This window comes from Hemibagrus wyckioides, linkage group LG16, assembly GCF_019097595.1.
Source record: "Hemibagrus wyckioides isolate EC202008001 linkage group LG16, SWU_Hwy_1.0, whole genome shotgun sequence".
Lineage (NCBI taxonomy): Eukaryota > Metazoa > Chordata > Actinopteri > Siluriformes > Bagridae > Hemibagrus > Hemibagrus wyckioides.
In genome coordinates this window covers 8,106,593-8,133,323 of record NC_080725.1, presented here as the reverse complement: position 1 = coordinate 8,133,323, position 26,731 = coordinate 8,106,593, and the positions used below count along the sequence as shown (strand labels likewise).

General features: G+C 37.8%; 1 protein-coding gene and 1 long non-coding RNA gene across 5 annotated transcripts; one reads left to right on the top strand and one right to left on the bottom strand.

The window, feature by feature from the left end:
* Window positions 1-4,920: 4,920 nt before the first annotated feature.
* LOC131367188 (uncharacterized) lies at window positions 4,921-8,316 on the bottom strand. The gene is made up of 3 exons (XR_009206897.1): window positions 8,217-8,316; window positions 6,455-6,705; window positions 4,921-6,307 (listed from the first exon to the last, which is right to left on the bottom strand). It is a non-coding gene; the product is annotated as an uncharacterized LOC131367188 (long non-coding RNA).
* Window positions 8,317-8,793: 477 nt separating this feature from the next.
* Window positions 8,794-25,962, top strand: rnft1 (ring finger protein, transmembrane 1). Of its 4 annotated transcripts, XR_009206861.1 has the most exons (10): window positions 8,795-8,973; window positions 9,243-9,673; window positions 9,750-9,826; window positions 10,973-11,073; window positions 11,195-11,348; window positions 11,427-11,585; window positions 11,881-11,946; window positions 12,086-12,187; window positions 22,384-22,524; window positions 22,718-22,736. XR_009206861.1 is itself a non-coding variant. In XM_058411656.1 (9 exons), exons 1-9 carry the CDS (start codon window positions 8,948-8,950, stop codon window positions 23,072-23,074), a joined length of 1,473 nt encoding a protein of 490 aa, XP_058267639.1. In that variant the 5' UTR covers window positions 8,794-8,947; the 3' UTR covers window positions 23,075-23,771. The 4 variants fall into 4 exon arrangements, 3 of the variants coding, with proteins under 3 accessions (XP_058267639.1, XP_058267640.1, XP_058267641.1); XM_058411656.1 differs by lacking the exon at window positions 22,384-22,524 and having other exon boundaries at window positions 8,794-8,973; window positions 22,718-23,771; XM_058411657.1 differs by lacking the exons at window positions 22,384-22,524; window positions 22,718-22,736 and adding an exon at window positions 24,833-25,962 and having other exon boundaries at window positions 8,797-8,973.
* The last annotated feature ends 769 nt before the right edge of the window (window positions 25,963-26,731 follow it).

Below are 26,731 nucleotides of genomic sequence, written 5' to 3'. Positions count from 1 at the left end.
GTGTCTCTGATTAAGAGTTGTGACAGTTCGTGACCTCCCTCTGCCTCTACAATAAATGACCTACTTTTGTAAAGCAATATACTTATAATTTCTGATATTATATACTTATGAAATATACTTATGATAATTTCTGAATAAATACTTTATAAAAACTTGAATGGATTCATGGAACTAACAACCAGGGATTCAAACTTTCGCTCTATTTTTAATTCGCTGTTTTCAAAGCAAAATCCGTCAGTCATCAGTCAATGATTCTCAGAGATCTGAAGAGTTTTTGTTAGGAAGCATTGTTGAGCGAACATATTTGATAGTAGTCGTTCTGTTTGTATTACAAGAAAGATGTACATCAATTTGGTTGTTAGGAAATGAACCCTGATATGGTGATCTGGACACCGACACAAAGCGGCGCTGAAGGGGTTGATCTTATGATGACAACCAACTGGATCTACATTATCCTGATTTTTACAGCTACTTGCTATATTAGTGAATAATTGGATATTAAATATTGATTTAATTTTTTAAATCTCATTTAATAAACGCATTCCACACAAAACCTGAAATTGTTTTAAACTCCTGTTTTACCTGTAGGCCTATGCTTATTTGCAAGCATTCAGCTGACGACAAAGATAATCCATTATACAACAACCAAAATGCAACACTTAAACGTCCTCTGATTTACTTTCCAATACAGTCAATAACTCAGACGCAAGATGGCACCATTTGCTTTTGAGAGCAAGAAAGCCATGTGATGCAAGAGACATGAAATTATATAGCACCGGTTTCAGTATGAGCAGTGTGATATGGTGATAGTGGTTGTTTTCGGGAAATATCAGACGCGATTCAGAATCAAGTATTCCAGTGTGACAGACGTACAGCCAATGCACTGAGAAAGGATACGTAAAATGGTATCTTCGTGGTTAAGGCATTGAACTACTGCTTAAAACATTTGAATCCCCTTTTTTACGAGTGCGATTATTTCGTTCTGGATAAGGGAGTCAAAATAAATGGCAGAAATGTAAACGTAAGTTACGTATATAGATATTAATACACAGGTGCATTTCAAAAAATTATATCATTGAAAAGTTCAATATTTTTTTGAAAAATCATATTCATGGCAACTTGACTGGAAGGGCCTACCTTTGGTAGGAAAAGGTGGTCAAGCAACAGGATGACTGTAGCCTTCAGAAGATTGTCAAGCAAAGCTGATTCAAGAACTTGGGAGAGCTTCACAAAGAGTGGACTGAGGCTGGAGTCAGTGCATAGAGCCACCACACACAGACATGTACACTCCTGAACCAGAGACAACGTCAAAAGCATCTTACCTGGGTTAAGGAGAAGAAGAACTGGAGCATTACTCAGTGGTCCAAAATCCTCTTTTCAGATGAAAGTAAATTTTGTATTTCATTAGGAAATCAAGGTCCCAGAGTCCAGAGTCCAGAGATTCCCAAGAATCCAAGCTGCTTGATGTCCAGTCTGAAGTGTCCATAGTCAATGATGATTTGGGGTGCCATGTCATCTGCTGGTTTTTATTAAGTCCAAAATCAATGCAGCCATCTACCAAGAGATTTTAGAGCACTTCATGCTTCGATGGTGCAGGTTTTCATTCCAATCAAGCAGAAGCCACACCTGATTCCACCTGTTTAATCAACTTATCTTGTCTTTTAATAGACTCAGCTGTGACTTATACTCGGTTAGAATGAAAACCTGCACCCATACTGGCCCTTTGTGGATTGGATTGGACATCCCTGCACTAGTAGCACTTTTGATTTTCTGTATAACTAAAAGGCACATCATTTGTCTCTACCCTCATGGTTGATCTGTGTTGTCTGTTGCAGGTAAAGCACCTAAGGATATCCGTCTACCACCCCCAAATAGTTAGAATTGTCGAAAATTGAGGTGGATACTCTGGAGGGTGGTAGATGAGAATGGGAGGAACTGGGGCTTCCTTCTGTGCTATGTCCTCTTTGACATACAGGCCTCAACTGGTTTCACCCCGTTTGAGCACCTCTTCATATGGTGACCTCAGGGTCTACTGGCCTGGCCTGGGAAGCTTGGGAGGAGCAGCCTTCACTGTTCTGCTTTTTCATTATGTCCAGGAGCAGCTCAGCTGAGTGACCCAGCTTGTCCGGGAACATGTGAAAGCTGCTCAAAGGAAACAATAGTGGATTTACACTGATCAGCCATAACATTAGGACCACCTGCCTAATATTGTGTTGGTCCCCTTTTGCTGCCAAACAGCCCTGACCTGATGAGGCATAACCTCCCCTAGATCCCTGAAGATGTGCTTTGGTATCTGGCACCAAGATGTTAGCAGCAGATCTTTTAAATCCTGTAAGTTGGAGCAATGGAATGTGTCCTGGGCTGATGAATCACATCTTTTACATCATGTTTGAGGACAAAATGTTCACTTGCTCCCTAATATATCCCACCCAGGTGCCATGATGAGGAGATAATCAGTGTTATTTACTTCACCTGTCAGTGCTCATAGTGTTATGGCTGATTGTGTATACATATGTACAGAGTAGGGATGAAATATACAGTAGCGCAAAGATTGTATTATAAGTGATGTGTTGTGCATAGATGCATAGTTGTAAGTAAACTGCACTACTACTACTAAAATGCACTACTACATCACCTGACCCCCTTAGCTAATTAAAAATTGGTATGTATTCAGACAAGCATCAGACACCAGCCCCAAGTAGGCAGCTCCCATAGCATCAAGCCAAGATGCAGTATCTCGTTCTCATCTTAGGGAACAGGGTACATATGTAACCTGAGGTTTCCCAGGTATTTCTGATAACAGGTTCCTCATGCATCTCTTTTTGTACACGAACACCAAAAGGGTCTACCAAATTTGTAACAGAGAAGTGGACAATGGGATTCTACCATGTGTAAAAAGATCCCATATCTGACTTCTTGGAAGCAGGGCATGCATGCAAGAAACCATCTCAGAAAAATGCTATGAATCCAAAGCTTCAGGTATGCAAGGCCATTATTCTAAGTATTTAGAAACCAATTGTCTGCCCACTGCATCAAGGAGCTAACCCCAAAGTTCTCACATACTTAGTTAATATTCAACATTAGTAAAAAAAAAAAAAAAGACAAATAAAACCGGGTGTGTTAGAGTCAGTCCAACAGCATGCTGGAGTACCTGGATCTGAAGTTAGATCTGATTGGATTTGATTTTGCAGTTAGTATGTTGCAGCCAGAAACAGCATCATGCATTAAGGATGCCAGCATCCTCTCCCACTCTGTTTCTCACTTCTCTCATCGCTCACTTAACCACCAAGATCCATAACCACCCTTCTACTCTCCATTTACACACAGGTGTTTGACCACGCACCCACCTTATTCAAGATTCAAGAGCTTTATTGTCATATGTACTAGTACAATGAAATACTTACTTTGTTTACTCTTCCTGAGAATGACAGGGTAGAAGGGGTGGAACAAGCATTATCATTATTATTATTATTATTATTATTATTACTACTACTGCTTTGATTTTTTCATTTCTTCTCATTGTCTGTAAAAATCACTTGAAAAGTGCTATTTCTAAGAATGACTGACAATAATTTGTTAATAATTTAAATATGATTTTTAAAAATTTATATTCATTATTATAAAGTAATTTTAAGCCCATTAAAACCTACTCAGAAAGAAAATGTTTATTTTAAAAGCATAATTGAGATCAGACTGTATTATAAATAGGCATGAGCTAAAAAGACAAATGTTACATTACTTAATTAACTATTAATTAATTCATATTTAATTAAGCAAACTGAATTGAGTAATACTTTTGTGTGTATTTACCTTCTTACCCCACAGAACTTGATCATGTGTATTGGCACAACCTAGACAATGAGGCTCCACTTAGAAAAAAAATAATTACAGAGAAATCACTAGCACCTTGGTATAAGGGTACCACATGCAACTTAAAACAGACCACTAAAAACATTTTCATGTAAATGGCTGAATCTAAATTGTCAGTATTTCAGGTAGCATGGAAGGAGAGCCTCCTGATTCACAGAAAATCTATTAGTGCTGCTAGATCAGCATATCCCTTTACTCTTATTAATTGAAGATGAACAAAAATGTCTATCTTGGCCACTTTATGTCCCAGGACACCCTCGTGTCTGTGTCACATATGCCTTTTAGTTATGCTGTAATAGGTAGTCTCACCAGAGTCCCTGCTAGCACTTTTTTCAATGTTCTTAACCATCATGTTATTACAAGCAGGCTTAATTCTCTATCTCCCTGTCTCTCTCACTTTATCTCACACATGCTACTCCTGAGTTACCAGTTTTTGGGACTATTTCTGCTCTACAGACCTGCCTGATCCATTCTGATGCTCTACTTTTGGTTAGAGTCTCATCACTGCTGCTGAGGATGGCTCATTGTGGACAGTCTGGAGATACCTGGGACTGCTATGGAAAGTACCATTTCAAGACCATGGCAGTGGCTTTGAACTCCTGTTGCCACAATCAGTTTTGTGCTCAGTTCCTCATGATTGAACATTTGATGCCTTTGGCACGAAGGAATTTATGTTAGAACTGTACTAAATTGAGAAATTATGCTGATGCTCATAAGCTCCTGGTTAGACAATTGCACCTGACTATATAGTATACAGTTATGTTTTGGTTCTTGTTCTGTTTTATGTTCTTTTAGAAATATAAAACTACATGAGATTCCAGGGATATTGTGTACAATGTACACTTCAATGCATTTATACAGCATTGGTTCAGCACAATGACTACAACTTGGTGTCATTATCTTATATTGTATGTTTGAAATGTGAGTCGACATTTGTCAATAACTGAGTCTGCCAAGTAAATACACAGTCTCTGTGTAGTAAATACAGCCAGAGGGTCCATCTATCACCTGCCTTTATTAGATTTAAACATGTATTTATAGACAGACCACAAAAGAAACTGTACAAATTCATTGTGCCAGATACAAGACAAAGGGTTTAAATTCAAACTAATCAAAGGGAAATCTCAAAACAGGTGAGACTAATCATGACATATTAGGGCAACAACCAGTGACAATATAGTAAATGATAAGGTAAATAATACAAACATTTAAATACATAGAACAAAGCATGCTAAACATGCTGCACAGCTTGGCTCACAACTTTCAGCATGCGGAAAAGATTTATGGTACAATAATATCTTGTGCCATCACGCCATTCATTCACATTGGATTGACAATGTTAACGCGACATGAAAATTTTCAGGATACTTTACAACAGAAAAAAACATGGCTTTACTACAGTACTGTCAAGAGCTTTAGATCCATGTTGGATTGTTTTGTGTGGTCATAAGTTTGACTGTGATGTCTGAAACCATAACTCATGTCATTGACAACACCTGTATACCCTTTTTAGTGAATAAACATTTCTCCAGGACATTTAAATTTTTAAAAAGTGGACTTTACTTTGAGTTCATCCTGCCTGACTTTTCACCTGCAAACGTTACACTGGTGATGAAACCTGGGATAAGTGGAGAAAATAGCAGTCATGGAGTCCTCACCACTGGCCAAGATAGTGAAGACCCTCAACAGAATCCACCAGTCACAACATCATGTGCTCCTGTAGCTGTGATGGAGCAGGAGCAGAGCTTCTAGGCCCTACTCCAGGCCCATTCAGCAGACAGCGAGCTGCTCTGAAGTTACTCCAGCAGCAATCTTGGTGGCAGGACACTACCAAAGGCTTCCTGGAACTGTTTGAGTGGATGGCTGATGTGTGGGCTGGCTGGAGTGGGCAGCTCGCCTACATGTCCACCATGCGGGAGTACCTGGACCTGAGATGGGCGATACTGCTGCAGGTTGGTCGGATGTGGGTTACTCAGTCACTGTGACATTTTCTTCTCACATCAGCCCGACACATACATGTTGCTGCTCACCAGTAATGCACTGCAACCCAGCTTTTCAAGCTGAAATGGCCTACCATGACGAGGACACTACCCTGTCACAGTACATTACACTGACCACCTGTCTAGATTACCTCATGCAGAGCTGGCATCCCAGTTATCAGGTTCTGCCATTTCCCGCATCACTCTAGAATCCCCTCCTATGCTGGAACCAATGCAACTTGGCAAGGCATCTCTGCTGAGGATCATCTGCATTGTCTGTGACTAGAGCTGTGTTTCTATTGTAGACAGGCTGGACATCGCTGTGCAGTTTGTCTTGAGAAACCAGACTTTTTCCAGTCTTCATCAGTCCAGTCTGTGCACATGACAAGCCTCAGTTTCTTGCTTTTGGCTGACAGGGGAGGACACAATGTTGTCTTCTGCTGCTGTAGCCCATACACCTTGTAGAATATTGAAAAAAAAGATCATGCAGAATAAATCTTGTCATTTAAATCATGTTTAACTTAAAATTCATATGATTTTATTATTCAAGTTTACAAAATAACATTTACAGAATTGGTTTTATAATTTATAACATGTAATCATACTTGGTGGCTAGTTCGTTTGCCTCACACCTTCAGCATCCTGGGTTCGAGTCTTGCTCCCGCTCACTGTATGTGTGGAGTTTGCATGCTCTCCCTGTGCTTGGTGAGTTTCTTCCACAGTCCAAAGACATGCTACTAGCCTGATTGGAGCCTCTAAATTGCCTGTAGTGTGTGATTGAATGAGTGTGTGTGTGTGCCCTGTGATGGGTTGGCACTCTGTCCAGGGTGTATCCTGCCTTGATGCCTGATGACACCTGAGGTGATGGGTACAGACAATGAAATGAAAAAAAAATATATATACTTCCACATCTAGTCTACAAATAAGACCTGTTTCATTGTTTCCTGACTTATTATCAGGATCTGAATTAACATATGACTTAGGGTGAGTCTAAGAGTCCATCCTGCCATACACTGCACCTTTCCCATTTGATACTCTGGTTATTATACATTTCAAAGAGGCTCAGGTATTCATTATACAATTGTAGGAGATGCAATACCATTCACATTAAGCTATTATATTTAAGGCTTTATAAACGTCCTGTCTGTTTAAACCAATCTGGCTATTCTCCCCTTATCTCCATTATCAAGGTGTTTCAGCCTGCAGACCTTCTTTGTTTGCACCATTCCGTGTAAACTTGCTGTGTATGAAATTCCCAGGATAAACTAGCCCTTTCTAGCACCAACATCCATGCTAGAATCAAGCCTCAGAGATCACGTTTTCTTCAATTTGGTGTTTGATGTGAACATTAACTGAAACTGTTGACTTGTATCTTCATGATTTGTTGCTTTGTGTTGCTGACATATGATTGGCTGCATAAATTTGTAAGTGTACAGGTGTTGAAAATGGATGAGTGTACATTTTATATATTTGTGTCAATTTTCATAGCCCTGTTAACCTTGTAACCACAAACGTTATCACTTGTTTTCAAATTTTAAGTTCTATTTAAAAGTAATTAGTATAAACACCTATGAACCAGATTCTCAGGTACACACACACACACACACACACACACACACACATAATAATTGCATCGAGATACATGTTTAAACTAACATTGCCCAATAGTTTTCATGATATAATTTAGAATCTACATTGCATAGGTACAGTTACTTATTCCTAATAAAAACACTTATATTTAAGGATGTTTCTAGTGACATTGAGCTATTACACATGAATTTCCCACATGTACCCAAACTTGTTGGTCAAGGACATTGAGTGTGATCATTCAAAATTACACTTACATTTATGACATTTGGCAGATGCCTTATCCAGAGCAACTTACAACTATCTCATTTTATACAGCTGAGCAGTTGAGGATTAGGAGGCAGTGCTCAGGGGCCCAGCAGTGGCAGCTTAGTCCTTATTCCTGGGATTTAAACTCACAACCTTCTGATCATCAAACCAATGCCTTAACTACTGAGCTACCACTGCCCATTTGCAAAGGTAATTGGTGTCATGATAGCCTTAGACAAAATTGTATTATCTTCAATGTTTGAGAAGTTTAGTAATGATTTAGGCATCATTTTTGCAGCTTAACAACCATACAGGATAATGACTTTACAAAACCATACAGCACTTAATTATTTACTATCACCACAAGGATGTTCAGACCTGGGTTTTGAGTGCTATAGATTAAAATTAATCACCTCTGTACCTCATCAGCTAAAGATATCCTACTTAAATATTTATTTCTTGATCCTAGGGGTTTTGCTGTTCCACAGAGATAACATTTCTACAGACAAATAACAATTAATCTCCACTCACCAGCAGGTATTTTGTTTTTTTGCTGGTAGGGTGACAGGGTGGAATTTTTAACATAAAACTGGCCATAACTGAACAAAACCAGGCTAGCATAAAAGTGAAATCAGACAGAATTGTATGCTTTTGAGCTCGAACAACATGTCAATACAAAAGATGCCTCTTTATTTAAAGAGAGTAGTCAGACATAAAAAGGTGGACATTTGAGGGACATACAAAAATTAGAAAATAAATAAACCTCAGTATAATCATTGATAAAATGAATCCCATTGAGGAAATAAAATCTAAAAAGAGGACATAAGCAAAGTTTTTAAACAATATTAAAAAACAGAAACTTATATTTTAAAACAGTTATGTATTTGCTAAAAACTGGTATTGAGTGTACAACTATATATATACACGACAAAATCAAAGGAAAACTACTAAAACCATGGGAAATCTAGTATATCAAGGAATATTTGAAATATTGCTTATTATAGCGTTTGTGCGGAGTTTATATGGCATTATATGGGACAGCTGTTGATTATTGTGTAGTTGTTTTATACTAGTTTGAAATGACTTTTTTTCTGAAAGGGTGTCAGATTGTCGGCCATGTTGGAAACGTTTGCCATTTTCGTTCTGCAGTTGTGGAATCTCGGGTATTTAGCGAGTCTAAAGTCGCTAATTTGTTAGTTCGTTCATTTATTTTTGTTTTATCATTGACCACTTACTTCTTCAATGGAAGTCAGTGGGTTGTTATGAAGTTCCGTCTGCAGTATGGCAGGTAACGTTAGCTATTATTGTCTGCTTTTCTGTTTAAAGCACTGGCAAACCGTGTGCTAATATTGACTTCATGTTAGTTAACTAATACTAGTGCGCTTGTTAAGTTACGCTACCAAATAACTGCACTTGTTAGTTGTATATAATTCATAGCATAGTACAGAATGTAGTTACGCGCTGATTTTTTTAATTGACTTAAATAGCTGTTGTACGACAGGTTGTATCTTCTAAACAAATAAAACACCCAAGTAAAACAGCAAATAAATATTGCAGGAGAGCATCTCATGTGTTCAGAAGAGAACTGACATCGAGGGAATCAACTGTAATGCCGACTGAATCGTGCTCTCAGGATGGCACTGGGTTGTCATTCACTTTGCAGCCTGAGCTCGTGACGAGTTCAGAAACCTCCAACGCTGTGGAGAACGCTGACGGCAGACTCTCTATTTGCAGCTCGTTAACAGGAGAAGAAAACGGCACTCGTTCAGCTTCCCGCAGGCTTAGACCTGCAGGCCTCAGCCACTCACACTCACACAGCCGTAGCCGCTCTCGCATGCATGCTGAGGCTGCCTGCTCACACACCGATCTGGAAGCCGGTGAATCCAGTACTTCAATCTCAGAGTTGCGCTTCCTCTTTTGTTGGGTTCAGAAAAGTCTCCCTTTCATAATTATCCTTTGTTCAAAACTAATTTCACAGCATGCCTTGGGTAAGCATATTAGAGTATGAGCACAATATGATCATTCATGGGTGGTCTCAGTCTGAATCAATTTACTCTATTGCAGGTTTGGCGGTTGGAGTCGGTCTTTTTACAACCTTTCTACATGTAAATAAAAATATCCAAGCACAAGTTGTTCTCCAGGTAAGAAACTTAAAACATTTTCCTATAGAACATTCCAATGTATAATAACAAATGCATTGCAGTACAATAACAAATAACAAATATATACAATAACAATACAATAACAAATAACAACAATAACAAATGCATTGCAGTACTACTGTGCATGTAGGGTCCTGAAGCATTTCTTGTGCCGTTTTTAAATCACAGATCTGTCAAAACAACATGAAGTACTTTTTAAGCTCGTCTCGATCTGAACAGTTAAGGTATTTGCAAAAACTAAAAAATAAATGATTAATTGGAATGTTAAGAGCCTCTAAATAAGACTTTAATGCAACAGTTTTTCAGTCAAAGCCTAAACTGTTTACCTCAAGTACGTATCCAGATGTGTATAATTCTGGTTGAAACTGAGTGCGTCTATATGACAGAAGCTTTAGAAGCATATAACAGTCTGGATGCTTATAACTATTTTGTGAGTGGAAAAGTTGGGAACATTTGCTTGTGCAGTGTGGATATCAAACAATGTAAAATCTTATGGTGACTGGGGAGGTACTTGGATTTGCTTGGCTGGTTCAGTCTGTATATCTATGCAAATAAAAATGACATTACTAACCGTATGCCAGTAAAATAATTGTCATTATCACCTATTGCAAATGAATTATTTTATACATTCTGAAATGTCACTGAATGTTTGGCATGTTGCTGCGATCCTTGTTGCTGTGGAATAGTGTGTGAGAGGGAGTTTAAATGCTCCATCTGAGACTTGAGAGTGGTCACAAATAAACAAGAAGGTGCATACAATTCAGTGTTAAGTCTTTATTTTAAAAATCTTAATGCATAAACCGGTGTTGCTGTTTTTAAAATGTCTTGTTGGTAAAAGTAGTTTAGTGTATATATATGTATAATGCCAATTCAGTTTTTAGGCTGATGGTATCCTAAGTCTGTGACCTATTGAACCAGTGTTAATGTATTAAATGAACAATCATAATATCAGTGTGTATAAACGGCCTCCTGCAGACGTTTTGAATGTGTGCAACCACTAAATGGAAATATTCAAGGAGCAAAGATGTCACTTCCATAAATCTGCGAATAGCCGATTTGAAATGGTCTATAAAAGCTCTTGTTTGTATGTAAGCTTTAATGTGAAGGCTCTCTTGTTCCTTGCAGAACCGTCGGTCAAAACTGCAGTGTTTCTGGCATTTGTCCTTCCTGATGGCCTCCTCCCTACTTTTATATTACACATTTCAGATGGATTCACTTTATTACTGGTTTGTAATATATTCCATGTATTTATTTGGCTGGAATAGTATTTGTTATATCTGAAAACAAGGCTTGTAAATACTTAAACTAGACCCTGTGTGATGCTTTGTTTTCTTTTTCCTCTCATAGCCTCATCCTTATCAATCCCCAAGTTGAGCCTATGGATATCTGGGAAGTTTTATGGACTGTGGGAGTGACCAGTTTTATTGTGAAGTTCCTCTTTATGGGATTAAAGTGCCTTATTCTTCTTCTCCCTACCTGTGTCATGGTGTACAGGAGACGAGTATGAGTTTGATTTGCTATAGGATAATTTAATTTGAATTGGGTAGTGTTTTGAGTGTACTCTCTCTGCCCTTGTCAGGGTCAGTGTTACATGTTCATAGAAGAACTTGGGCAGTTTTATCAATTAATCACTCCTGTGCCTCCTTGGTTCCACTACCTGCTTACATCCAAAATGGTTGATGGCTCTGTGGGAGTTACCATGGACATTCTCTTAGCCTTGCTTTACATCATTCTGAAGGTAAGAATTGAAAATATTAGGCTGCATATATTGATCACCTTCCAAAAATGGAAGTAGTTAATTTCTGTGATTATGTAAAAGGATTCTTTCTTTGTTTAAAACAAAAAAATCCATTGTCAATTTTTGTTGAATTGTCATTTGTTTACATAGTAGTTATTACAGATTTTATATGCTTTTTTTTTTTTTTTTTTTTTTTAAAGTTCCATAGGAAATAACACTGTTATAGTGTAAGTGTAGGGTTGTGTTTTTATCTCTCTTACTGTCAAAAAAGTTTTATTATTACAATTCCATCCAGCTTTTAGAACTTTACAGTCAGTGGGGATCCCTGCAGAACACAGTACAGAACTTTCTCACTTATGAGGTAATACTAATTTTCACTGTTTTAATATTGGTACTTACACTTAGAATTTTCAGATTCTGCTGTTTGGTTTCTTCTCTGACTTTTGTAGTATGAAATCATTCTGAACCAGTTTTAACACTTAATTTTCCCTTGTGTAAAGGTGAACGGGGCTCCTGCAACTCAGTCCCAGTGCTGTAGTGCTGGGGATCTTTGCCTTATCTGTCAGTCCAAGTTTAAGCAACCTCGGGTTCTGTTGTGCCAGGTAAGTCAATGAACTTCATGTCTTTTAAACCTTCTGTGGCTAGCTTGCAAAATAGATTGACCAAGGCAAATGATCTATCTGTATCTAATGCACAGAAAGATATGTTCATTATAACGAGGTCATTTACAATTTTACTTTTCTTCTTTTTGAAAGAAATGGGCCAATAGTCAATAAAGTTGTGTACAAACAAACAGAAATCAGTACTCATGAAATGAGGTATTGAATCTGTTCTATAACATCGAAATGAGCCGTAATTTTGAGTGCAATAAATAAAAACATCAGCCTCAGATGTGTGGAAACTCAGTTATATGACAGGTGAGAATGGGAAATAACTTCTCTTTGACTGTTCTGTTATATGAAAATAATGCACTTGGATTGTGCATGGTGTAGTATGGCATCAAGTTAGTGCCATAAGTATCATACTCATAAAAAAAAATACATGTTAAAAAAAACCCCACATGAATCACAGAAATAACATGTAAAAATAAAACACACGAATCACAGAATTGAAAACACAATTTAAAAAATAAAAATGCTAGGAATTAAAAACAAACTTATTTTCTGTGCTTAACCCTTTTTTCTCTTTGAAAGTGTTCTTGTAAATGAAATTATATAGCAACCCAGAAAAAAATATGTACACAAACGGGAGACAGTTATCTTTCCAAAAGGTTTATTGCCAAATAAATGTTTGTTATTGAATTAATGTTAAAAATAAAAAACAAAGGTATGTCAAATTCTCGTCTCCACACTCGCCAGAGACCCGCCCCCCGCACTTAGTGCTCAATTCACATGCAAGATTTATGTAAACGACTCTATTCGGATGTAAGTAAATGCTAATTGCTGTGTTGTTTGGGGGGAGTGACGTGCTGATACATGCCCGTGTCTAACAGAATAAAAAGGGCTTGAATGAAAAAACAAACAAAAAAAATCTTCCATATCGTTGTTTGTGTCCAGCATCGAATAATTTTGACCGTGAATGTCTGGAATGTGGTTGTGAATTTATGACTGAAATAAAGCTGCTCACATTGGCGCATGCTTTCACTTTTCAAAAGGCAGTGTTTATTTAGCGAGTATATATTTGTGCTATGTTGTTTTTCTAGAGTACCATGATTTTATTATTATGTTATATTTTGTCTGCTTTGCAAAAGTTGCCACTCTGATCTGAGTATATAATGACTGAAATAAAGCTGCTCACATCGGCGCGCACTTTCATGTTGCAAACTGCAGCGTTCTGATCAAAAGTCAGATGAAAGTGCGCACCGATGTGAACAGCTTTATTTCAGTCATAAACAGTGGCAACTTTTGCTAAGCAGACAAAATGTTAAATCAATAATAGTACCACAGAAAAACAACATAGCACAATATATAGCTAAATAAAAGTGAAAGCCTGTGCTGATGTGAGCAGCTGTATTCTAGTCATCATATACTCAGATCACCCAAAAAAGAGTGGCATTTTTCAGAAATTCCAGAAACCATGCTTTATTTTTTTGTTTCTCTCAACAAAACCTGACCTCAGTGTATCCTGTTTTTGTATGAGGAATCTGAATGTATAGGTGCAAACAGCTGAGACATCAATAGGAGTCCTGGGGAAACCTGGTGTCACCTGAGCCAGGTGTCAATAGGTCTTACATATTCATAAATAGTCATGGATTATTCAGTGAAACAGAGGCTCTGCTGAAAAATGTTGGGCACATCAGTCACTTTACTCCAAATAAAAGGTCTTTCCGAGTGTTATAATTTAGCTGTTTTTCTATGGGCACACACCCAAGACTTTCATGAACTCAGTCCTGTGTTCAAAACAATCTGCCAGGTTTGTTTATTCTCAATTTTCACTGTTTTTCTGCTAGAGTTCAAAATTGTATTTTCGTGTATGTGTACTTTGACATAAGCTTAAAAGTCACACATGAATTTAACATATTTACATCAGCCACATTATGAAAGTCCAGTTTGTGCTCTATGTAAATAAATGTATTAGCTACTACATTGGTAAAGATTTGAAATTTACACAAATTTAAGAAGAGCCCCGATTCACTGCAGGTCTTCAGAAAGGGCTTAGGCCCCAGAGGGTTAATTTACTCGGATGTTTGTTCTTTCCAGGATGCTATTTTGTTATTTGTTATCAGGCAAATCACAAGGTTGCTAGTTTGTTATTCCAAAAATCACAAGTAGAGTTTTATGCAGGTTAGGGGACGGGATAAAAGTCTCCATTGGTCCACTGCTTCTCAACTTGCTGCCCTTCTCTAGCCAGTCAGTAAAGTGACATCACTGATGCATGACACTGCCAGTTTGTGTTTGAACCTGTCTTGATCAAGTGAGAAGATTTAATTAATATGCTTAAAACTTCTTATATAGTTAGGGAAAAAATTATTTGAACCCCTGCTGATTTTGTAAGTTTGCCCACTAACAAACAAATGATCAGTCTATAATTTCAATGGTTGGTTTATTTGAACAGTGAGAGACAGAACAATAACAAAAATCCAGAAAAATGCATTTCAAAAAAGTTATAAATTATTTTGCATTTTCATGAATGAAATAAGTATTTGATCCCTTCGCAAAATGTGCTTTAGTACTTGGTGGCAAAACCTTTGTTGGCAATCACAGAGGTCAGACGTTTCTTGTAGTTGGCCACAAGGTTTGCACACATCTCAGGGGGGGTTTTGTCCCACTACTCTTTGCAGATCCTCTCCAAGTCATTAATGTTTCGTGGCTGATGTTTGGCAACTCGAACCTTCAGCTCCCTCCACAGATTTTTTATGGGATTAAGGTCTGGAGACTGACTAGGCCACTCCAAGACCTTAATATGCTTCTTCTTGAGCCAATCCTTTGTTGCCTTGGCCATGTGTTTTGGATCATTGTCATGCTGGAATACCCACCCACGACCCATTTTCAATGCCCTGGCTGAGGGAAGGAGGTTCTCACCCAAGATTTGACGGTACATGGCCCCATCCATCCTCCCTTTGATGCGGTGCAGTTGTCCAGTCCCCTTGGCAGAAAACCCCCCAAAGCATAATGTTTCCACCTCCATGTTTGACGGTGGGGACGGTGTTCTTGGAGTCATAGGCGGCATTCCTCCTCCTCCAAACATGGCGAGTTGAGTTGATGCCAAAGAGCTCGATTTTGGTCTCATCTGACCACAACACTTTCACCCAGTCCTCCTCTGAATCATTCAGATGTTCAGTGGCAAACTTCAAACGGGCCTGTAGATGTGCTTTCTTGAGCAGGGGGACCTTGCGGGCACTGCAGGATTTCAGTCCTTCACGGCGTAGTGTGTTACCAGCTGTTTTTTTGGTGACTATGGTCCCAGCTGCCTTGAGATCATTGACAAGTTCCTCCCGAGTAGTTCTGGGCTGATTCCTCACCGTTCTCATTATCATTGAAACTCCACGAGGTGAGATCTTGCATGGAGCTCCAGACCGAGGGAGATTGGCGGTTATTTTATGTTTCTTCCATTTGCGAATAATCGCACCAACTGTTGTCGCCTTCTCACCCAGCTGCTTGGCGATGGTCTTGTAGCCCATTCCAGCCTTGTGTAGGTCCACAATGTTGTCCCTGACATCCTTGGAAAGCTCTTTGGTCTTGGCCATGGTGAAGAATTTGGAATCTGGATTGATTGATTGCTTCTGTGGACAGGTGTCTTTTATACAGGTAACGAGCTGAGAGGGCTCCCAATGTCAGCTCGTTACCTGTATAAAATACACCTGGGAGCCAGAAATCTTGCTGATTGATAGGGGATTCATTCATGAAAATTCAAATTAATTTATAACTTTTTTTGAAATGCATTTTTCTGGATTTTTTTTGTTATTGTTCTGTCTCTCACTGTTCAAATAAACCTACCATTGAAATTATAGACTGATCATTTCTTTGTTAGTGGGCAAACTTACAAAATCAGCAGGGGTTCAAATAATTTTTTCCCTAACTGTATGTTTGGCTATTGTAGTATCATGTGCAACCTCCTGTTATTATGCTAAAGAGTATTTTGATGAACTGGACAAGTGTATCATTGTACAATCATTAGCATCATAGCATAGTGTTATTGTTGCTCAAACAGTAGAGTAGTGCACTAGCAGAACTAAGCTCATGTTCAGTTTCATCATGATGAAATGTAAACCTTTAAAGTAATGAAATTCGCTCTGTGTTTAGTCTTATCTCTGTATTAACCCAGACTCTGATTAAGAGTCCTGTATCACCACGTCCACAGGTTCAGGTCAGTCAGATACAGGGTCAGGGTCAGCAGGATCAGAGACGGACACATGTACGCACTGATCAGGGCTTGGCCAAATGCATGCTGGTGGTATAATGAAACACAGATTTTCCATGCAATGTTTTCAAGATGACTGTTGTTAAAAGCTAGATTTACAGTTTTATTTGAGTATTTGAAAGTCTTCTGCATTATTCTTTGACATTTTTAGCTCTTTCCCTGATATTTTCAGGAGGCAGACTGCCTGTGGAAAAGAAGAGTAAACACTGCTAAGGCCAGAGAGTGAGAAAGAGCTGTTTATTCATATTATAACAATGGCTTCTTGTCAGAGTCAAAACCTGTCAACTCTAAATAACTCTTTAAATTAGAATTTATTTCTAGACTTTATATTTTTGTCTGTGTGCTAAAGATAGATCAACATCATTATGGAGTTGCATGCCACCATGAAAGCTGCAGAAGGATTTAGGGTTATTAGATGTAAGCATTGTAGAATGATGCTATAAATGTAATTAAAACACATTTATTCCACAATTTGCTGCACATAGTTTAAAACATGAAATAATGACCATTGACCATGCCAAAAGAGTTAAAAAGAAAAGATTTGAGTGAGGAACAGAAGGAGTCAATTCTGGCTTTACTGGCAGAGTGATAAAAGGTTCAAGTGAGCATCAGGTTGCTTCCATCCATAAAATTTCAAAAACAGCGGTTCATAAGAACAAGGTCAAGCCGCAGATATTGGAGACAGCAAAGCTACAGACCGGCAGAGGGTGCAAACGACTCTCCACTGACTGGGATGACCACCAACTCATTCGAATGTCGCTCAACAGCCGTAGGATGACATCAAGTGAACTACAAAAAGTATGGCAAATTGCAGCTGGGGTGAAGTGCACAATGAGGACAGTTTAAAGCAGGCTCAAGAAGCAGGGCTTCTAGGGCATGCAAAGCTAGAACAAAAGCCCTTAATCAATGAGTAGCAAAGAAGAGCCAGGCTGAGGTTTGAAAAAGACCATAAGGATTGGACTGTAGAGGACTGGAGTAAGGTCATCTTCTCTGATTGTGTGAGTCCAACTTTCAGCTTTGCCCAACACCTGTTGTATAATGGTTGGATGGAGACCTGGAGAGGCCTACAAGCCACAGTATCTCGCATCCACTGTGAAATTTGGTGGAGGATTGGTGTTGATCTGGAGATGCTTCAGCAAGACCAGAATCGGGCACATTCGTCTTTGTGAAGGGCACATGATTCAAGCCACATACAAGATTGTCCTGGAAGAAAACTTGTTCCTTGTACTTGTTCCCCAACTCTGAGGATTGTTCTTCCAGCAGGGCAATGCTCCATGCCACACAGCCAGGTCAATCACGGTGTGAATGGAGGACCACCACATCAAGACTCATGGCATGGCCAGCCCAATCTCCAGATCTGAACACCATTGAAAACATCTGGAATGTGATCAAGAGGAAGGTGGATGGTCACAAGCAATCAAACAAAGCTGAGCTGCTTGAATTTTGTGCCAGGAGTGGCATAAAGTCACCCAACAACAATGTGAAACATTGGTGGAGAGCATGCCAAGATGCATGAAAGCTGTGATCAGGGTTATTCCACCAAATTCCATCAGATTTTTATTATTTTTTTTAAGTTAAAACGTTTGTCTTGTGTTGATAAATGAATGAACTAGTTTTCTTTGCATTATTTGATTTCTGAAAACACTGCATTTTTTAAAAAATTTTGACCAGTTGTCATTTTCTGCACATAAATCAAATTCAAATTTTATTGGTCACCTACATAATCATACACAGTATGATATGCAGTGAAATGCTTACACGACTATTGCTTTGACCCTTGAAAAGGAAATGGAGTAAGGACAGAAAAGACAGGGATAAAATGTAAAATATAAAATACATAATATAAAATATAAAAAAAAACTACAATTATAAAATATAAAAAAACTATAATTTACAGTAGGTAAATAAAAATAGAATATAATATAAATAAAAATATAAATAAAGTAAGGTAGGGTATCTGTGTTTACAGAATATGTACAAAATATAGAATATATATAAGACATGTAAAATGTAAACAACTGTATTACACTATTATACAGAACTATATAAAGTGTATAGTGTGCAATAATGTGCAAGGTACAGACTCTAAATGATTTAAATTTATTAAAATGATTAGCTTTAAATGCTCTAAATGAAAGTATATCTATTTAAAATTTGTAAGAAATGTTGTCAGTAGTTTATAGAGTAAAAGAAATGTTCATTTTACTCAAACACGTACATATAAATAGTAAAGCCAGAGAAACCGATCATTTTGCAGCGGTCTCTTAATTTTTTTTTTTCCAGGGCTGTATATCCAACGCACCTACATGAAGGTCTATGTGGCAACATTTCAAGCTTTGCAAAGTAAATTTCATGTGTTATTGCATTCGAAAATATATCCTGGCAAAAATATATATTTTATATTTATTGTTAGTGTTACAGTGTAACCTCTGTAGTCAACTAAGATCAGAGGTTATTCCCTGTTAACTATCAAGGCTGAACAGCAGTTCTTGAAGAGCTAAATCAGGTATATAAATGAAGCCTATATGGCCAAGAATTTGTGGACACCTGATCGTCACACCTGTATTTAGGTTGTCATTGTATGCTGTAGTATTACAATATGCTTCTAAAGGAAACTCTTTACTAAGGGACCTAGCTCAAACATTTTCCAGGGTAAAAAAAGGCCTTATGCATTTTACCAGATGAGGACAGTCTTCGACACTCTTGGTTACTCTCAGTAAGGGTGGATGCATTTCTTAGTAAGATAGCATGTAAATTTGTAAAATGGCATACAGAATATTTATACATGTGGACAAAATTGTTGGTACTCTTCCATTAAAGAATGAAAAACCCACAGTGGTCCCTGAAAGAATTTGAAACTGACTAAAGTAATAATAAATCAAAATTTACTGAAAATTGACTAATGAAAATCAGGCATTGCTTTTGAATTGTGATTCAACAGAACTAAAACAGACTAATGAAACTGGCCTGGATGGTACCCCTAGAAAATAATTTGACCATAGGGAACTAAAGTTTGTCCTGTAATTAGCATCACAGGGGTCTTTAAATAGGCAGACTGACTGAATATAATAAGTTTATGAATAAGTTTAAAGGGTGAAAAGAAGTCACTGTGCTGTTTGGGATCATGGTGTGCACCACACTGAACATGGACCTCAGAAAGAAAATGATAGACAAGCATTGTAAAGGTAAAGGCTATAAGACCATCTCCAAGCAGCTTTCTTTCTTTAATGGAAGGGTACCAACAATTTTGTCAATATGTTTATGTAGACTTCTGACTTAATTCTGCTTCATGAGTGATCTGGATATCTGGGAAGTTTCATGAGAGGTTAATTTGCTAGAACTTTTGTGGTTCATCTGTGTATTTTGGGCTTTTCACACTTGAATTGTTAACCCCGTTAACCCATGACCATCCTAAACCCTGGATGAACGGAATCCTGGGTTATCTGTAATCACGTTTCTCATACTATACTATAGTCATACTATACCTGGGGTTAACTGTTAATTCTGGGTATTCATTAACAGAAGTTTTACACTGTACATTCCTAAACCCAGGTTAACGTTCTTATTTGCATATTTGCGGTGTCACTGTCACTGATTGGACGAACATTAGGCAACCTGTTTTCCCACGTTTTGCCAGTTATTAAAAAAATGTCACCACGTAGGTCTTTAACTGTTTTAAGCCTCATGAGATGCAAAGGCAAGAAACCAAGGAGCAAAGTATGTGTATTTCTTTGAATTTCTTTTAGGTGTGCAGAGACTAGTGTTTACTTGTACAGTAGAGTCATTGTTTACAGTCGCATCCTCATCTCGGAAATTATAGGTCGCTCCCAGAAGTCATCACTGGTGGCGTTTCATCGTAAGCATAACTAACTGGATGTGCCACTTTTGAATGACACGAACAACTTTTATGTGTTTAGTAAACTCTTTGTGAGACCACATTACGAAAGTCACCACTTCTCTATGAGATGCTATTGATGCAGAATAGAGAGTCGCAGTTACATTGGTGCCTAGCAACCAACGTGGAGTACAGCTAATTTGTTAGTCAGTTCCTTAAGTAGTCTGTTTCTGACCGAGCCGTGCAAACACCGCTCCATTTCACACTGAACTAACTTGGCACCACAATGCGAGGTTAACACCACAAATGTGGTGCTAACCCTGCTCCCGAACAGGGTTTCATAACACCGCTTTCTAATTACAGGTGTGAAACATCTCTTTACCTGGGATTAAAAGCGGTGTTTAGAACGACGATAACCCGGGGTTAAGCGCAGTGTGAAAAGCCCTTTTGAATTCCAAACTGACCTTCTGGTTCTGTCTGCTGATCATTTGCAGCTTGTGGTATGACTTATATTTCTGCTTTAGAAATCTTTGAACAGTGGAGGATGTTGATCACTGACTGTTGTTTTTGGGTTGTTTCTATACAACTCTTGCGGTATTTCAGATTGTTGTTTTGACTATGCCAGTGCTTGTGCAAATGGATTTTTCTCTAATTTTTTATCATCTTTAAAATGGCTTGCATTTCTTCTATGGATGGCTTTCTGATAATTGCCGTCCAGAAAAAAAACAATCTGTCCTAGGGGCTTGAATCAAGTGCATGTCATCAGATTTATTAATTGTAACAAATGTAGCAGGGCACAGCTGGGCAACTGTTCCAGCACCTTTGGAGGACACAACATAACCAGCTATAACAGAATCTTTGACAGGTGTATAGTAAATAACATTGTTCTCATTATTGTAGCACCTGTTAAGACATTTTGTGCCACCAAAATAACTCAATATATTGGGAAGTCCATGCCTCAACAAGATATTAACATTTCTGGCATTTCACAGATGCTCTTGTCGAGAGTGATGTACAAAAGTGCTTTGAAGTCTCTCACAGACAGACAGACAGACAGACAGACAGACAGACACTTTATTCATCCCAAAGGGAAATTTACAGCTTCCAGCAGTATCCACAAACACAGGTAATAGATCAAATGAGGAATATAACAAAAAATACTAAAATACCCGAAATTAAGGGTACAAAAATATAGCAAAAACTAACTATAGAGCTACTACTAAAAAAATTACTAAATATAGAGATTTAAGGAATAAATATAGAGAATTAGAGGAATACAATATCAGTAATGTGCAAAGTGTATTGAAGAGTTCTGTGCAAACTGGAGTGTATTGTGCGTATTGTGTAGTTTATTGTACAGTCCAGGACAGAGAGTAGTGTCAGCACTGACTTTTCAGGACAGAGTGTAGTGTCAGCACTGACTTCTCCCACACAGAGTGGAGTTAAAGAGTCGCATGGCATGGGGGAGGAACGACCTTCTGTCAGTGGAGCAGTCTCTGTGGAATGTGCTGCCTTGAAGCCAGATTGGCTGGGATCTTGGAGGTTGTTCTGCAAGAGATAGTTGGATAGTTGAACAATGCGTTCAAGATTTTTAGAAAGAAACGAGAGAAGTGATACCGGTCTGTAATTGCTGATGTCTGATGGATCCAGAGCAGATTCCTTCAGTATGGTACCCTTGCTTTCTTGAAGGTAGTTGGTACATGGCCAGATGCTATAGATCTGTGGTGATGACTGTGGTGATGAAGGGCAGGAGGTAGGGCTGGGCGGTATATCAAGTTTTGGTGATATATATCTGTGGTGATGACTGTGGTGATGAAGGGCAGGAGGTAGGGCTGGGCGGTATATCAAGTTTTGGTGATATATGGATATTATTGTTCAACGCGATAGGGGATTAGACAACACCTGTTCATATCGATATGGGGTGTTCGACTTGAACTTCAAGCTTCGTCTTCTACAACCTCAGCCATGAAGTCTAAGCAGCCCGAAAAGTTTTCTGACTGAAAACAAAGCTTGTTGGAATCTTCTTTTAGGTTTTAAAATGCTGCTAAAAACCATTGACCCGCAATATCAATTACTTTGCAATACTTTGTACATTTCTGACAGGGCTGCTGTTGCACTGATGTCAGAAGGAAGCTTTCAGACCAGCTCTGAAAAGTTACTCATTTTGCACTGACGACCGATATATGGTCATATAGAACATGTGAGCCATATATGAGAATATATACACAGCCACATTAAACACAGGTGATGGTCTTCCTATTTAGAAAAAAAAAAGAAAGAAAAGAAAAAAGCTTAAAGTTTATATATAGACTATTATAGAGATTATATACATGTACAACTGCTGTTATTGTTTTATAAATTATAAATAACTTTCTTATAAATAAATTTCTTCTTTCACAAAAATCTTTTTGTGCATTAATTATTCATCTTCTGACAGATTCTCATTCTGTCAGCGCGCGCCATGGATGACAACCGCATCACCCGGGTTATTTCTTTGTGTAAGAAAGTTGTCAGCAGCTTCTCCTATAGCTGGAGGAAAAGAAGAGAGCTTGCTGAGGTCCAGATTCAGCTGGGTCTGCCAGCTCACCAATTCATCACTGAGTCAGCCACATGTTTGGAATCATGGCAACAAATGATGGAGAGGTTCCTGGAGCAGGAGGTAGCAATCACAAAAGTCCTGTATGCTGACAAAAAGTCCAGGCATCTTGTTCCTACGTGGCAGACCATCGAGGTCCTGGTGTCGATCCAGAAGTCTCTGAAACCCCTTCAGGACAACACTGATCTTTATCACTGAACACTGAATTTATCAAGTGAGGAGTATGTCACCATCTCATATGTCAAACCTGTACTACACGTTTTCAACACAAGTCTCTTGTCACATGAAGGGGGTGACACTGAACTGTGCAAATCAATAAAGACCTGCATTGTTGATTACCTTAATTCTAAGTACACTGACCCAGCAACTAGTGACCTGTTGAACATAGCCGCACTTTTGGATCCACGATTCAGGGACAAATACATACCAGTTGAAAAGATCAATGCAGTGAAAAACCAAGCTGTTATGGAGGCAATCTCTGATGGCTGATCAGGGCAGCTGTTAGCCTGATCCAGCAGTGCCCTCTGTGCCTATGCCTACAGACCAAATAGCAATAATGCCAGCAACAGCAAAGAAGTCGTCGTCACTGTCAAGCTTCTTCAAGCAGAGCACAACTACAATCAGCACGGAACTGACAAAGCTGTTGATAGACTAGTTTTTCTTTTACAAACCTGTAAGAGAAATATACTATTTATACTTTGATTATTAATGAAGTTCTATGTCGAAAATAACCTACTTAGGTTTTCTACTGTTCTGTTTAAATTATTTGCACATCAGAGCTGTGTAATTTTAGTTAAGCAGGAGGAATTGTACTCCATTTAATTTTAGTTGTTTTTGCACATCCCGAAGAGAGATAAATGTAGATTTTTTTAAATTCATTTATTATTGTTGTTGTTGTTATTATTATTATTATTATTTATTATTATTATTATTATTATTATTAGTTTTACAGTTTACATGTATGTTGTGAAGCTGTATATTTTCAAATAGGAAAGAAAATTTTTGTATTTTTTTTTTTCCACAAGCTGTTTTAATAAAGGTGATTGTGACATTTTACATGAGGCTTTGACTTGCAAGTAAACATTTCTTCCACTTTGTAACTATAACAAGATAAAATAACAAGATGTATATCATATATCACTATTCATCCCAAAAATAATAGATATGAATTGTGGTCAATATCGCCCAGCCCCAGTAGGAGGTCAAGTGAGATGTTCTGGAGCATAGTGGAAGGGATTGGATCCAGTGGGCAGGTGGTAGGATTGCAAGACTAGATGATTTGCAAAACCTCTTCTGCTGCTACGGTTGAAAGTTGCCTCAGTGAAGGAGGCAGTCTAGCCATCACAATTTGGCCCTTATCAAAGTTGCTCAGTTCCTTTCACTTTCCCATTTTTATCCTGCTTCCACATTAACTTAAAAAAACTGTTTGCTTGCTGAATAGTCCCCTTCCTTGACAGGTGCCACTCTACTGAGATAATGTTATTTGTCACCTTTCAGTTGTTTTAATGTTATATGTTAGTTATATTGTATGAAAATTACTCAATTTCCTCTTCTTAAAATCCGTTTAAACCATTGTTATTCCATTAAAAAAAGCATATAATTTAATGAATATCTACTTCAAATTGATGCTAATTGTTGTGGTTGTTGTGGAGAAAAACAACAGATATTATTGCAGAACATTCAACTTTGGGGTGATACCAGACCCCATCACACCACCCTCTCCTTGATTTAATTTTCTTTAAGAGACTTGAATAATGCCCCCCTCTCCATACTTACTTATTTAATGCCCTATGACTTCTTCGGACTAACCCAAAATTTGTACAAATTAAAGTGCTTAAAATATGTTAATTACTCATTGGCTTGTTTATATTTACTATATTTTGATTGAGTAAAACCAAATGCATTCTGCTAGCACTGTAATAATTTGAACTAATTTTGCTAACTGTTTTTTGACAGCATATCTTCTGCGAGGAGTGCATAGTGCCATGGTTCAATCAGGAAAAGACCTGCCCTCTCTGCCGTACCATCATAACAGATAGGGTACACAAATGGAAAAGTGGTGCAACCTCAGCTTATTTACAAATGTACTAATAGAGGTCATATCTAAATATCTAAGAATGATAACTCAACCAAAAAATACACTAAGGAGAGATGAGTAAAAAACATGTAAGAATAAATGTACATTCATAACAAGGGGAATGTGCCTTAACCAGTTTTTTCCTCAGGTTTTATGCACAGTGGGCCTCGTTTTATCAAGCTGGGTATGAACATATATGCATAAATAATTTTGTATGAGCATTTGTATAAAAATGTGGTATTTATGAATCTCATGAATGTCATATTGAACTCCTGCTCCTAAATCACTTATTTCACACAAAACACAGCAACAGCATTTAGTCAGTGTTACACAGCTTTGTCTCAGATTAGCCTCCCCTTTTAGCAGGGGTACTATTATAAATTACAAAACTTGTACATCCGGTATAAATTTTTAGATCAATTTGGCTTACACAAGCATTTATACACAACTTTATTTAAATATTGCTGAGGCCCACTATTATGAAACACATTTTGGATGAACTGGTGAGCGCATTGTGATGGTAGGTATACATGTGCTGTTTGCATTATGTTTCAATCTTTTATATGTATGACATTTTTTTGCTTTACACTGATTTGAGTAATACTAGAGAACACGCATTTATTCTAAAAGACAAGAAATAGATAAATAAAAATAAAAGTTATTGATTACAGCATAATTGTAGAATTGTAGCATGCTGCAGTACCCCTCTGATAGTCATTTATTAACAGCCATTTTAAAGCTATTTGGGGTTTGCTCTTTTTGTTTTTAAATTGAGGATGATGTCATTCCAGTGATTCCTTTTTTATGGAATATTTGTCAGGTTTTGCAAAAATATTTTTTGATGAGAAACTGGAACCTTTATGTATTTCAGTAACAGTAGTTAAATCTTTGAAATATTTATAAATAATATACTGGGATATGACCATCAGCAGTGCTACAGTAACAATTGTTTGTTGTATTTTTTTCTGTCTTCATTTGTCTGATGTACAAAATAAAATGTTTGATTCACTGCCTTGCTTAAATGTAATAATATGCAATTATTTTCCAATTGTTAAAAGAATATTCAAATGTTTGTATTTCCAAGAAGTAGATTTTAAAGCAAATATTAAAATGAAATACATTGTATAAAAATGGAAACAATTCAAAAGCCACAGTGTTGAGGAAAAAATCTTGCAATTAATTGACAATTTACACTGTGGCAGCAAGGTCAGCTACAGATGGAATTGAGGTGGGTTAAACCACCAAATAAAACATGGTTGTCTCACATGCGATCATAGCAAGTTTGATTGATGAAATTTAATGACATTCAAAAGGTCATGTGCCAAATAAGTCAAGCATTTCATGGACAGATATTTCAGCATGTTTCTGACACACCCATAACACAGCTCATCTTAAGTGATTTATTGGGATCATGACTGTAGATCACATCTCAATTTTAAAGTGAAGTTTAATACACAAATGAAAGGCTATACTATATGTGCCACACAATGGCTAGATGACAGAGGTCATGTCAAACAGCAAGTCCATGGTGTTCCTGGTTTTAACGGTTGGAAGGACAGCCAGTAAACCAGTGACAGGATCCGCAAGGCTGAATGTTGCTAGATTGATGGTAGTAAGGTGTCAACACCACAGCTTGACGCGTATGGGGTTGCGCAGCCGCAGACCTATCAGTGTGTTCATGATGACCTCTGTCCACTGCTGAAAGCACCTACATATTCAGCATCAATAGACCAATTAAACTTTGAGTGGCAATGTAGTAAACGGATGTAAAAAATCAA

Coding starts and splice junctions, on each gene's coding strand:
- rnft1 (XM_058411656.1), top strand. CDS start 8,948: ATGAAGTTCCGTCTGCAGTATGGCAG. Junction 9,827..10,972: donor AAGCACAAGTTGTTCTCCAG/GTAAGAAACTTA, acceptor TGTTCCTTGCAG/AACCGTCGGTCAAAACTGCA. Junction 11,074..11,194: donor ATGGATTCACTTTATTACTG/GTTTGTAATATA, acceptor TTCCTCTCATAG/CCTCATCCTTATCAATCCCC.